Source organism: Anomaloglossus baeobatrachus, chromosome 2 (genome assembly GCF_048569485.1).
Source record: "Anomaloglossus baeobatrachus isolate aAnoBae1 chromosome 2, aAnoBae1.hap1, whole genome shotgun sequence".
Classification (NCBI taxonomy): Eukaryota; Metazoa; Chordata; class Amphibia; order Anura; family Aromobatidae; genus Anomaloglossus; species Anomaloglossus baeobatrachus.
The window spans coordinates 107,447,806-107,462,814 of NC_134354.1; the positions used below are offsets into that span (position 1 = coordinate 107,447,806).

General features: G+C 46.9%; 1 protein-coding gene across 1 annotated transcript in view; it reads right to left on the reverse strand.

The window, feature by feature from the left end:
- TRAF4 (TNF receptor associated factor 4) overlaps positions 1-12,620 on the reverse strand; it is a 71,964-nt gene extending 59,344 nt beyond the window's left edge. Inside the window, exon 1 of the mRNA XM_075335255.1 lies at positions 12,264-12,620. Coding sequence (XP_075191370.1) covers positions 12,264-12,406 — 143 coding nt within the window. The 5' untranslated portion in view covers positions 12,407-12,620. The remainder of the gene's footprint in view (positions 1-12,263) is intronic.
- Positions 12,621-15,009: the final 2,389 nt, after the last annotated feature.

Sequence of the window (15,009 nt, forward strand, 5' to 3'; positions counted from 1 at the left end):
ACGACGTACCAGCGATTCCAACCACGATACGACCTGGTCAGGATCACTGGTACGTCGCTACAGGGTCACTAGTGAGCTGTCAATCAGGCAGATCTCACCAGCGACCAGCCACCAGCGACTCGTGTAACGATGCTGCGCTTGGTAACCAGGGTAAATATCGGGTAAGTAAGCAAAGCACTTTGCTTGGTTACCCGATATTTACCCTGGTTATCAGCGTACACCACTTACAGGCTGCCAGCGCTGGCTCCCTGTATACGTAGCTAGGGTACACATCGGATTACTAAGCAAAGCGCTTTGCTTAGTTACCCAATATTTACACTGGTTACCAGCGTATGTTGCTTACACAGAGTCGGTGCTCGTTGGTCTCCTGCCGTGAAACACGCCGATGTGTGCTGCCCTGCGGGAGACCAATGAGCAAAAAATGAACCAGAACAGTGTGTAACGATCAACGATTTCACAGCAGGGGCCAGGTCGCTGCTTAGTGTCACACACAGCAAGATTGCTGATGAGATCACTAGTACGTCACAAAATCTGTGACTCAGCGAGATCGCTAGCGAGATTGCTGCTATGTGAGAAGTACCCCTTAGGTGTCACATTTCACAGCCAATTATACTCTACAGGGAGGTGAGGAGGAGCGAATTGAGGAAACTAGCAAAGAGAAACATTATGTTGAGCATTCTGACAAGTCTTTAACCTCACCCCAGGACTTTATTCTCATCCAGACCATTCAGGACCCCTAGATAATTCGCTCTTATGTACCAAAATAGGAATGAAGAGCAGGAATGCCTGTGTGCTTTCTTGGGAGCCGTCATAACAGCTACTCTCCTCTCACCAGCTGAGTCAATTGCAAATTAAGAGATAGAGCTTATAGAAGAGAAATTTGAAAACAAAATAGGATAGAAGTCATATAAATGCCAGGAATAGTATAATTCTTAATGCAAAAACACACAGGACTGCTTATTCTGAAAAGTTATTTGAAAATATAGTTATTCTTTAAAAATGGTCATTCTCGGCAGCACATCATCCAGTGTAAATAGGCCATTAAATGACTGCATTTTAGGCTTGCATGTAACCAAATCGGCAGTCATTTAACTCAGTGTTCGGCACGTGTAATGTGTCCTAAGGCTTTAGTCACATGAATGTTCTAGGATTCCATCAAGCTCTCCGGTATTCTATCTGCAGCACTATTCTTGCTGTGAGATGCCAATGGGGTCTGTCAGTGTCCATTAGAATCATAAGAATCTGTCACCGCGATCACGGTCTCATGAGCATCATGGATCAGCGTAACTAGTGGCTTACATAGAAAATAAGCTGATCAATTAGCACCAGTTAGTGACATTTTCTAATGTCATCACAGAATAGAGATTCAACATTATTACATTATCTTTTATAGTTCACTAAATTCAACTATGACCTTGTATAACATGGATCCCAAATATGGTGCTCATCTTTTTTGGGAACAGGAATAAATCTAGGGTAATACATCCATAGCTAATACTGAACACTCGGAGGCTTAAAAGAGTTGTCTGGTGAAAAATGACAAGTCTGCAGTCACGCTATGCGACTGCAGACTTGTGAATCCTCACATCGTACGCAAACATACAGTACACTTGCATTGAGCGTGCCGGAGACAGTCTAGTCGAATTCTGAGAGTCTGCAGATCGCATACTTTTTGTCCCGTGACAGACTTGTCATTTTAGACTGGACGACCCTTTTAAAGGTTGAGTTTAGATGCCCATGACAGAAAGAACCTGCAATCAGAGGCAAATAAGTGAGGGTCATTAAAGTGAATATGTAAGATGCAATAAACACCCCCAGAACCATAAGCAGTTCTGGGTGCATGTTTCTAATCCCTGCATCTACTAGTATACATAAAGAGATCTTCAGAAAAAGTATTTTAATATAAAGATAAATAGAAAATAATATAAAAATAAATAGATTAAAGTATGAGCCCAGGGACTAATTGCAAGGGAGTTTTTCCCCCTCGACTAGTCCACTCTCTTAGCATGTTATTACGCCCACAGGGATGTACTGTGTCCGTTGTCACCAGCTCAGCCGCTGGGTTTAGGCTCAGTGTGCATGATCAGAAGTCCCAGCACTTCCGGTCATGCACACTATGAAGCCGGGTGTATGTGTCCCGGCTTCAAAGAGGTCTAGTACGCATGACCGGAAAGCCAGGCATCCTCATCATGTGCACTAACCCTAAGCCCAGCGGTAGAGGTGGTGAAAACGGACACAGGTATGCGCGCCATACCTGATGACGCTGGGCAATGGGTATTGAATAGCATGTTAGGACGCCCCGGTGGGTGTGCTACCATGCTAAGAGGGCGGACTAGCCGGGGGGGGGGCTTAGAAACGCCCTTGCGACTAGCCCCTGCACTCATTAGCATATTATAAAGGATCTTTAGAAATACTCCTTCTAAAGATCCCTTTATCTATGCTACTAGATACAGGGACAGTTAGACAGGGATTAGCAATATACACCCAGATCTGCTCGTGGTTCTGGGTGCATATTGGGCCTGACAGGTTCCCTTTAACATAAAGCTTAGCAAGCCATGAGCTATTGAAAGCCATCCTGTGATATATGCCAGTATATGAAACATTCCCTTCGGAAGAACGGTCATTCTGAAGATGACGGCTGTTCCTCATAGGCCAAGTGCACATGTTGAGTATTTGATGAGTTTTTTACCTCAAAATTTGTCAACCAAAACCAGGAGTAGGAGAAAAAGAAATACAGCAGTGGTGCCCGTGTGTCTATTATACTTTCCCTCCGATTGTCCCACTCCTGGTTTTGGCTACAAATACTGAGGTAAAAAACTCACCAAATACTCAATGTGTGCACGAGGCCATATAGACCTATAGCTTATAGAGTTTCGAGTACACTGTACTGTAACCTTTAAAACTATTTCTAATGACCTCCTCGAGGGTTCTCCTAACGCTACACCATCTATCCCAAGAGGTGAACTGTTTGTGGATGAACTCGCTTTCAATATGAGCAAATATTTGCCGAGGTTGAACGGTTTCACATAACTTAAAAACAGGACAAGGAGTGAAAACGAGAACTTCGTACAATACAGTAAGGGATGGCACCCTGAGCTCGAAACTCCAAATCTCCACAGCATCCTGGTCAGCCAGTTACAGCCTGTACTCTGCGTCTATTTACTGCTGATGGGGTGATATTGCTGCATGATGAAAAATCCAAGCACTGCAGGGAGCAATACTCTACAATTTGAAGTTGGTTTCATGTAACTTTTCAATATTTTTTACAGGTTCACTAAAGGGTTAGCCTACATCATGTGAGGAGGAGGTGGAGGGCAAAGAAGCCACTAAATATTAATCATCCCTGTACTCGTCTCTATTAATAATCCCATGCAGAGTAAAGAATTTGAGCCATCTTTAAAAGAGTAAAGTCAAGTTTTTTTGGGGGGTGAGGAATCCTAAGTTATTAGTAGTTAGGACGTCCTAGTATGTCTAAAGGCCCAACAACAGCAAGATCCACCTAATTTACACAGTCAGAAACATAGTTTTGGCCACTCTTGGTCACTATTAGCTACCAAGTGTTTGTTAGGGCAAAACCTTCCGGTGAACACAATGCCGCATAAAGGTTCTAGTGTGGATGCGAATACTGCGGTAGAGAATACGGCTCTAGCTTCTTTATGTGACCTGCTGTGATACCCTTCACCTATGCAAATTGTAGGGGTATGTAGGGTTCAGTTTTCTGAAGGTCCAATTTCACTATTGTTTGGCACGGGCGCTTACAATTATCGTGTAGATTAGAAGGTTGATGGCAAAAAAAATCTTTGATTAGAACCTGCAGTGATGTCGACACTGGTTTAATTACAAAAGCTGAAAATCTAGAATATAAATGTAAGATTTCAAATCAGCAGGGACTGTCAATATTCACCCACAGTATGTGCGTGAGATTCCATAAAGTCTCATCCATGATGCTGCAACTGTAACATGGAGGGAATTTTGTGTCCCAAAAAAGTCCACTGCATATCTAAAGAGGTCAGATATGCTTATTTATTAGAGACTAAAGGTGGCTTTACACGCTACGATATCGCTAGCAATTTGTAGCGATATCGAGTGTGTAAGTACCCGCCCCCGTCGCCCATGTGTTATCGTGTGATCGCTACCGCTGCGAACATTATCGCTACGGCAGCGTCACACGCACTTACCTGGTCGTCGTTGTGACTGCCGAACAATCCCTCCCTCAAGGGGGAGGGACGTTTGGCGTCACCGCGACGTCACTAAGTGGCCGGCCAATCAAAGCGGAGGGGCGGAGATGAGCGGGACATAACATCCCGCCCACCTTCTTCCTTCCGCAATGGTGGCAGGTAAGGAGACGTTCCTCGCTCCTGCGGTGTCACACATAGCGATGTATGCTGCCGCATGAGCGATGAACCACCTGGATAAACAACCCTTACCGATTTTTGAGTTTCGGACGACCTCTCCATGGTGAACGATTTTCACCATTTTTGAGGTCGCTTAAGGTTGTTGGTAAGTGTCACACGCTGCGATATCGTTAATGACGCCGCATGTGCGTCACTAACAACGTGACCCTGATGATAAAACATTAACGATATCGTAGCGTGTAAAGCCCCCTTAACTCCCTGCAGCTTGAATTCATAAATCAAATAAACAAGATTCCACCCAAAAGGCTACAACCAACTTTTCAGACTTGCTTTTTGGTGTAAAAATGGTTTTCCTTCTTTTAAGATCTTAGGTGATAACATTCAATGATGGGAATATCCAACATATCGCGGTTTGTATGAAAATATATAGTTTTGTATGTGGTTATATTCCCGCTTTGACGTTCATTTGGAGTTTTTCACTTATTCAGCTTCATGACAGATACCTTTTAGGGCAGACTTGAAGTAAATCCTAACCACTTGACATCCTTTCTGTGACACTAAAAAGAACTGACACTTTGGTATTTACTACGTTTAGCAAATAATCAGTTTTCTATACAACTTTGGTTTTACGATAATTGTTAGCCAAATGCTTGTTCAATCAACATCTATTCCTCCAGACCCCCCCATACACTGGGTTCCATTGCATGTTCTTGTGCTTTCAACATGGCGATGGCAATGAGCAGATGCCACAAACCTCTAGCATTGGTTTATGTCCCATGAAATCCTCCACCACCCCCAATATTTGTGGTCAGAGAAGAGTTGGGGCATCCCCACAAGTGGCTACCAGACACAACCTACAGTAGATCACAAAAAGTGAGTACACCCCTCACAGCTGGTATAACTGCAAATTTGGTGCCCTCTAAATAACTCAACACACATCCAATAATGTCATAACTGCTGGCAACAAAAGTGAGTACACCACTAAGTGAAAAAGGCAAAAGTAGGCCAAATTAGTAAAAAAAAAAAAAAAAAAGACGTCCATTGGAAATCCAGTTACATATATTGCAGGTTTCATTTATGCTTCTGTTGATAAGAAACATAGCTGATGTGCAATTTGCCATTTTCCCTCCCGGTGTCATATAACTTAGTGTTACAAGGTCTCAGGTGTGAATAGGGAGCAGGTGTGTTACATTTGGTGTTCTCTCACACACTCTCCAATACTGGTCACTGGAAGTTCATCATGGCTTCTCATGGCAAAGAATTCTCTGAGGATCTGATAAAAAAGAATGGTTGCTCTACATAAAGATGGCCTAGGCTATAAGAAGACTGCCAACACCCTGAAAATGAGCTGCAGCATGGTGGCCAAGACCATACAGCGGTTTAGCAAGACAGGTTCCACTAAAAACAGGTCCTGCCATGGTTGATCAAAGAAGTTGAGTGCATATACTCAGCATCATATCCAGAGGTTGTCTTTTCAAAATAGGCGTATGAGGGCTGTCAGCAATGCTGACGAGTTTACAGGGCTGGGGGTTGGCAGCCTGTCACTCACTGCCCGCTCAGACCATACACTGCATAGCTGTCGTCCCAGAAGGAAACCTATTTTAAAGATGATGCAGGAGAAATCCCACAGTGTGCTGAAGACAAACAGACTAAGTACATGGATTTCTGGAGCCGTGTACTGTGGACTGATGAGACAAAGATATACTTAGGCTACTTTCACTCTTGCGTTGTGCGGCATCCATTGCAATCCGCCGCCTTGAGGAATTACGGTAACCGTTGCATGAATCTGTTTATTCCTCATAGGCTTCTATTAAGGGCGGATTGCAACGGATGGTCTTACGTTGCATCCGCCCCGTGGCGCATCAGTCGTTTAGTGACTGACCGTCGGGCGGGAGGAACGCGCAATGTAGCGTTTTTTGTTGCTGTTAAAAAAAACGCACTGCGCAGGATTCCGTTGGGATCCATTAAGAGGCATAATGAATGTTTATGGTGCTGAATTCCGTCGTCATGCGTCTGGCGACGGATTCCAGTGCAGGATTCCGTCCCGTTCTACTGAGCATGTGTAGCAGAACGTTATGAATCGTGTAAAAGCTCTCTCTCTGCAATTCTCCTTCCCCGGCTACGGAAATATTAAAAAAAAACAAAAAAAACGCAAAACGTTCTTTCACAGGAATCTGTTACCTTATTTGCAAACTATTTGCAACGCATCAGTCACATCCGTCACACAACGAACTGTGACGGATGCCGCACAACGAAAGTGTGAAAGTAGCCTTATTTAGTTCAGATCGGGTCAAGCGTGTGTGGCGACAACCAGGTGAGGAGGACAAAGACAAGTGTGTCTTGCCCACAGTCAGGCATGGTGGTGAAAGTGTCTTGATTTGGGGCTGCATGAGTGCTGCCAGCTGTGGGAGCTACAGTTAATTGAGGGAACCATGAATTTTAACTTATACTGTGACATACTGAAGCAAAACATGATCCCTTCCATTTGAAAACTGGACTGCAGGGCAGTATTCCAACATGATAATGACCTTAAACACCTGCAAGGTGACCACTTATCTTGCTAATGAAACTGAAGGTAAAAGTGTTGGACTAGCAAAGCATGCCTCCAGACCTAAACCCTACTGTATCAAAGTGTCATATATTCAGTGTTGTCCCATGAAAAGATATAATTAAAATATTTACAAAAATGTGAGGGGTGTACTCACTTTTTCGATATCCTGTATTTGTCTCTTTTCCCTTGACATTTGGAGCGCACTGTGGATAGATGGTGGTTGATATATACTGTCGAAAATCTGAAGCCTATGGCTACACATAATACAGTGAATAGTTATATAGACGCCAGAGCATGCCGTATTTATCACAGAGAGAAAAAAGAAAAACATGGCGTTTACCTACTGCACTGAAATGGGTAAAATCTGCTGTAAAACCAGCAACAAAAGCCACATGTGAATACGTGGTTATGATTTCACCGATCTCCCTGCTAGACACCACACGCTTTATCCCCCGGTCACAATCATTACAATTTATAATTAGGATATAATTTAATTGTTTTTTTCTGGAACATCAAAAGAAAAAAGGAAACAGAACTGATGTCAAAACTTTCTAAGGTCATTAAACGTTTTCTGAAAATGGCCATTTCCTCATTCTATAGGATTACACACTGGTAAACTACTTCCCAGAGTCTTAAGGAGCTGACATCAGTAGCCGAACCAAAGCATGAAAGTGCTGTCCTCCTCCCTGACAACATTAAGCATGAGGTGTATAGCCGGGGGGCACATGGGTGGGTCCCGCTCAGGCATTAGAGAAGATTGGAGTGTTACTCACACGTAACCTGCCTGTAACGTTACAAGACGTTCAACATCCCTCCTTACACACCTTGTAAATCCGACCACGTGTAGAGGAGGCATCTCCCATCCGTCCCCCAAATACAACTACACCCTGGTACAAATATATAGAGCAGCAGATGACGCCTACATGGAGCTACCTGCTTACTTTCGGAGCTACAGAAACTTTTCTTAGGTGAGCAGCGGTCATTACATGACTATAACTAAACACAGGAATCTAGGTCAGACAGGGCAATTATGACAAAGGCAAACGCAATAACAAAACAGCAGTAAAAACATTAACTCGTGATACGTTGCCGTCACTGGTAAAGAAAGACGATGGTATTGCAACCAAAAGGGTATTCCACCAACATTGGGGGGCTAAAGGACACAGATGGCTATCAGATATAAGTCCAAACTCAATCTTGGAGAATAAAGGCCGCTTTACACGCTGCAACATCACTAGCGATCGCACCCGCCCCCGTCGTTTGTGCGTCACGGGCAAATCGCTGCCCGTGGCGCACAATATCGCTGTTACGCGTCACACGAACTTACCTTCCTAACAACGTTGTTGTGGCCGGTGAACAACCTCTTTTTTAAGGGGGAGGTTAGTGTAGCGTCACAGCGACGTCACACAGCGGCCCGCCAATAGAAGCGGAGGGGCGGAGAGCAGCAGCATTAACGTCACGCCCACTTCGTTGCCGGAGGACGCAGGAACACTGTTGTTCGTCATTCCCAGGGTGTCACACGTAGCGATGTGTGCTGCCTCAGGAACGACGAACAACCTGCGTCCAGAACGAGCAACGATATTTGGGAAATGAACGACGTGTCAACGATCAACGATTTGGTGAGTATTTCTGATCGTTAGCGGTGGCTCGTAGGTGTCACACGCAACGACGTCGCTAACGAGGCCGGAGGTGCTTCACGAATTCCGTGACCCCAGCGATATCTCATTAGCGATATCGTTGCGTGTAAAGCGGCCTTAAGGCCCTGTGCACACAGTGCGTTTTTAACACAGTTTGGTCACAAAACTGCATGTAAATCCTTATGCCAGCAAAGTCAATGAGAATCCTGAGGTTTCATGCACATTTTGCTTTTTTTTCCCCCTTGGATATCTGGTCCAGAAGTACATCTGCAGCATGTCCATTCTTTCAGCGTTTTTCCACCCCAGAATGCAAAGAATACCCCAGAAATGCATCAAGAAAGCATTTTTTTTCTGCCAAGAGATGTAGATTCGGTGCAGGAATTTCTGCAACCAAATAGCACGCGTACATAGCCTAATGGCTTTCTATTTGTGCCTATAAGGGTATGTCACACAGATTTTTTAAGACGGTCAAAACCTATTGGAAACCGTTTCAGGAAACCCTCTTTTTTGAGTGCGTTCTCGGAGGAGTTTTAGGTTTCCTGAAGTGGTTTTGAAGTTTCTTTGCAGCCTTCTCATTGGACAGAGCCTAGTTTTGAGCATTTTCCATCAGGGAATACTTCAAAAAAGTGACCTGCACTCTCTATTCTCCTACCTGGCATTTTTCAAATCCTGAAGCAGAAGAAAAAAAAAAATGCTAAAAAGACAGAACATATGACCAGCAGGTAGTTTACAATAGAAATGAATAGGAAGAGCCTTTCGAGCTTTTTTTTTTTAAAGATTTCTCATTCTTTTTTGGTGCACACCTGTACCTAAAACTCCTACCAAACCTCCAGACGCACATAACCTGGGTAGAGGAGATTAAAGTAGTAGATCCTTTGACAGCCTGTACGGTCGTGAGTATATAAACATGCACAGATTCATTTCCCACCCTGTGACATCATGCCGGTTGAGATAATGAGTTTGGGGTTAGTATCTGCCTCAAGGTTTGGTCATTTTTAATGGTTCCTATTATGGTGGCTCAGAGGTTAACATGATGGTCTTAAAGCGCTGGGGTCCTGGGTTCAAATCCCACCAAGGACAACATATTTATAGGGAACCGGTCACGACTTTTTTGGCCTATAAGCTGCGGCCACCACCAACGGGCTCTTATATACAGCTTTCTAACATGCTGTATATCAGAGCCCAGGCCGCTGTGAGAACATAAAAAACACTTTATAATACTTACCTAACGGTTGCGCGGTTGGCCAGATGGGCGTCTCCGTTGTCCGGTGCTGGAGCCTCCTCTTTCTGCCATCTTCCTACTCTTTCTGAAGCCTGTGTGCATGACGCGTCTACGTCATACACACTCGCCGGTCCTGCGCAGGCACACTACAATACTTTGATCTGCCCTGCACAGGACCTGAACGAAGGCGAGTGTGGATGACGTCAAACGGGTCATGCACCGCGGCTAGGGAAGAAGGAGAACAAAGATGTCCAAAAGAGGTGACGCCGGCACCGGAGTATGGAGACGCCCATATGGCCAACCGAGCGACTGTTAGGTAAGTATTATAAAGTGTTTTTTTATGTTATACCCCCGGCCTGGGCTCTTATATACAACATGTTAGAATGCTATATATAAGAGCCCAGTGGTGGTGGCCAAAGCTTATACGCCAAAAAAGTGGTGACAGGTTCCCTTTAAGGAGTTTGTATGTTCTCCCCGTGTTCACATGGGTTTCCTCCCACACTCCAAAGACAGTAGGGACCTTAGATTATGAGCCCCAATGGGGACAGTGTTGCAGATATATGTAAAGCGCTATGGAATTAATAGCGCCATATAAATTAATAAATATTATTATATATCAAGTAGTGGATCTACCAGATTTCAATATTGTCTAGTGATCTGCTGAACATTGGCTCTTAATGCTGAATTACCTTAATCTATTCTAATTAGTACATTGCAAACCAATGTGAGCCCATCTTTATGCCCTGGCATGCCATGGTTGCCCACCATATCACCATCTGCATGGTGGAAGCAGATTTTCAATTACATGGAATGACAAGAGCTTGCAATCAACGCCGGTTATGAAAAGTGAATAAGAGGAATCCCACTGACTACAGTGTAAGCAAATGCGTAGTGAGTGCCAGGGGAATAGCCCTGGCACCACAGATGATGGATTTTGGCAGTTTTACAAGCAACAGAAGAGCGGAGGACACTGTAAATCCTCCTGACTGTAAGAGGCAGCAGGGATCTGAACAAAGGATTTAGGTGACGGCAGAAGAGCCCCTTGTTCTGTGCATTATTCACCTATTTCCACCACATTAATGGGCATTTCCTCCGCTTCACATCCCAACTCATACACTTTCCAGCCTTGTGTTTATTGACAACCAGCAACAAAGCAACACAAAGAGCGTCCTGCTGCTCCATTCACTTCATTACATTGACATTCATACAACCTGCCTCCAACTAAAACCAGTACAACAGCCTTGGCTCCCGAGGGCTGGGATGGGTTTACTGGAAAAAGAGAGAGTATGTCAATACAGTCCAGCAGGTGGAAATCTGGCCAAGCACGTAGTAATCAATTACCATTATTTATGGGCCACGCTAATAAAGTCATTGGTTCTACACTCGGAGAAGTCAGTCCAGAAGTAGGATTAACCTACTGTATCCTCACCTATCCCTCGTAGACTGTGAGCCCTCGCGGGCAGGGACCTCTGTCCTCCTGTGTCTGTGCCTTGTATTGTTTATGATTGTACCGGTCCCAATTTTGTATACCCCTTTCACATGTAAAGCGCCATGGAATTGATGGCGCTATAATAATAATAATAATAATAATGAAATAATTATTAATAATAATAATAATATTATTATTAAATGCGATTGTACTGGAAATTAATGGAATTTTCAAGAAGAATATTATCATTGCTGGAAATACGGAGAAATCACACCCATCATTCCATATAGCCGTACTATCGCCCATACAATTTTCCCTTTCAAATTGATATTTTTCCAAAATTGGAGTCGGTGCGCCATTGTCTAGATGTTACAATTCCCATCACAGAGGATCAATATTGGTTGAATTGGATGGAAATTGTTAGGTCTGTATCAGCTAAAGGATAGTGGCTTAAAATAAAATAAAATGTCACTTATTATTGTAAATATCCGCGCTCCCCCAATAAAAGTCAATATTTTCCATAACTTTCCAAAATTGTTTACAGTTTTGCATTTGTCCAGATGTTACAATTGCCATCACAGGGGACCAATAATGGTCACATTGGGTGGACATTGTTGCACCTGTGGCAGTTTAGGGCCAATTTTTGTCACTTGATAAAGTCCCGGACAATCGTCAAGACCAGAAGATTTGCACAAATTTGCAAAACGGAAAGAAAAAGACAAATTGCAGATAGGTCCCAAGCGGGTCACCGCATGTTACACCGCGGACCATGATGGACACCAAGTTTGGATTCCGACCTGCAATCAACAATTTGGAATTTTGACAACAGGGGTTGGGGGAACGTCACCTGGTGCCATCAGCCCACAGCGACAATCGTTATGTGGGGTCCTGGACTTAGCTCTACACTCAACAGATACCCTAGAAAGTGACAGCCATGGACTGGGTCAGTATGGAAGGCACAGGCCAACAATGGTAGCAATGGTATGGCAGACTGGCACCAGAAGGAAGGCTGGGACAGAAGGAAGGCTGGCAGGAGCTGTCACCACACCAGCACTGCTCCCCTGCTTACCTGAGGAACTCCTGCAGGCAGGTGTCACAGAAGCGATGCCCACAGGTGGACACTTGCACTGGCTCTCTCATTGCTTTGCCACATAATGGGCAAATAAACTTGCGCCTGAGCTTCTCCAGGAACTTGTAATCATAGCCCGGCATCTTGGAACAGCAGAAGAGCACAACGATCACCGGAGGGAGGGAGGCGCTGCACGTCCAAGGTCGCCGTGTCACTCGCCACTTCTGCCCACAACTAGGGGCATGTAGAAAGTAGATGTCACCTCCAAGATCAGAGCATCCGAGGAGCAGCAGAGCGGGACCGTGCGCTGCAGACCCGGCTCCTCCAGCTGTCTCCCCAGCACTCGCTCTGCTGCTCCAGCTCAGCTGCTCAAGGTACATCCAGCCCTGCCCGCCCCTCCTCCTCCTCCTCCGCACGGCTGCAGGGAGGAGACTGCCCGGCACACTGCGAGGAGCCGACAGGGGGCGCTGCAGAGCCCCGGCACACAGCACACAGCGGAGCGCACACCGACAGCCCCGGCACACAGCACACAGCGGAGCGCACACTGACAGCCCCGGCACACTGCGAGGAGCCGACAGGGGGCGCTGCAGAGCCCCGGCACACAGCACACAGCGGAGCGGACACCGACAGCCCCGGCACACAGCGGAGCGCACACCGACAGCCCCGGCACACAGCACACAGCGGAGCGGACACCGACAGCCCCGGCACACAGCGGAGCACACAGCGAGCACCTGGCCCAAGCACACACACCGAGCACCTGGCCCCAGCACACACAGCGGAGCACACACCGAGCACCTGGCCCCAGCACACACAGCGGAGCACACACCGAGCACCTGGCCCCAGCACACACAGCGAGCACCTGGCCCAAGCACACACAGCGAGCACCTGGCCCAAGCACACACAGCGAGCACCTGGCCCAAGCACACACAGCGAGCACCTGGCCCAAGCACACACAGCGAGCACCTGGCCCAAGCACACACAGCGAGCACCTGGCCAAAGCACACACAGCGGAGCACACACCGAGCACCTGGCCCCAGCACACACAGCGGAGCACACACCCAGCACCTGGCCCAAGCACACACAGCAAAGCACACACCGAGCACCTGGCTCCAGCACACACAGCGGAGCACACACTGAGCACCTGGCCCCAGCACACAGCGGAGCACACACTGAGCACCTGGCCCCAGCACACACAGCGGAGCACACACCGAGCACCTGGCCCCAGCACACACAGCGGAGCACACAGCGAGCACCTGGCCCAAGCACACACAGCGAGCACCTGGCCCAAGCACACACAGCGAGCACCTGGCCCAAGCACACACAGCGAGCACCTGGCCAAAGCACACACAGCGGAGCACACACCGAGCACCTGGCCCCAGCACACACAGCGGAGCACACACCCAGCACCTGGCCCAAGCACACACAGCAAAGCACACACCGAGCACCTAGCTCCAGCACACACAGCGGAGCACACACTGAGCACCTGGCCCCAGCACACACAGCGGAGCACACACTGAGCACCTGGCCCCAGCACACACAGCGGAGCACACACAGCGGAGCACACACTGAGCACCTGGCCCCAGCACACACAGCGGAGCACACACCGAGCACCTAGCTCCAGCACTCACAGCGGAGCACACATTGAGCACCTGGCCCCAGCACACACAGCGGAGCACACACTGAGCACCTGGCCCCAGCACACACAGCGGAGCACACACTGAGCACCTGGCCCCAGCACACACAGCGGAGCACACACAGCGGAGCACACACTGAGCACCTGGCCCCAGCACACACAGCGGAGCACACACCGAGCACCTAGCTCCAGCACTCACAGCGGAGCACACATTGAGCACCTGGCCCCAGCACACAAAGTGGAGGGCATACTGTTAGTGCCCCGCCCCAGCATCCATGAGGGAGCCAACACACAGCAGAGAAGAAATTTATTGTAGTGCTCAGTCTTTATCATGTTATTTTCCGCTCACTTCTTACACTTCCTAATATTCTCTTTCTTGCTGTAATGGAGACCCACCCTCTATTGTGGGGACTGGAGTTGACATACCGGGCAGCTTTTGAACACAAAGAGGGACAAATTATGTGGTACGCTATGTGCGTTTTAGCGGCAAAGTTTGACCTTAACAACATCCCAAGCCACACCCATTTCCATTTGTAATTTTTTTCTTTTCTGCAGGAGGAGATCGAAAAATGTCGGGAGAAAAAGGACATCTTCTGCACTGCTGATGATCCAAAAGTAGAATCACACTAGGGAAGGAGTAAGCGGTTCATTTCAGTCTACGCCTTTCAAAAACCCTCTGCTTTCTTTGACGGAAGGTGCCGGCCCCAGGTCACATGGGCACCGCACTCCTTCGCTAATGGGACTCCTTTGCTAATGGGTGCTCATGGGACATTGGGTGCACAACACTTACTGGTTTCTTCGGGCCGGTGTCCGTCACCTCAGTGGCGGTCCTCGTCTTAGACAGTGACAAACGCGACACAATTGCTCACTTAGCCAACTAGAAAGTTCACTTTAGTCTTCACACCGTTGTGACAGACATGGCCATCCATTCCTTCCTCTTAGTTTGCAGGTGTAATCCTTGACCTGTTCCCCTCTGCTATCTTGGATCTTGTCCCGAACTCCAGTGTCTGTGTCTCCTTCCCCCTGACTCCATTTACCTTTGTCCGATTCTGGGTATCGTCAGCTCTCTAGTTGGACTACTCTCTAAGCCCATCGGGTAAACCGTAGGTTCTA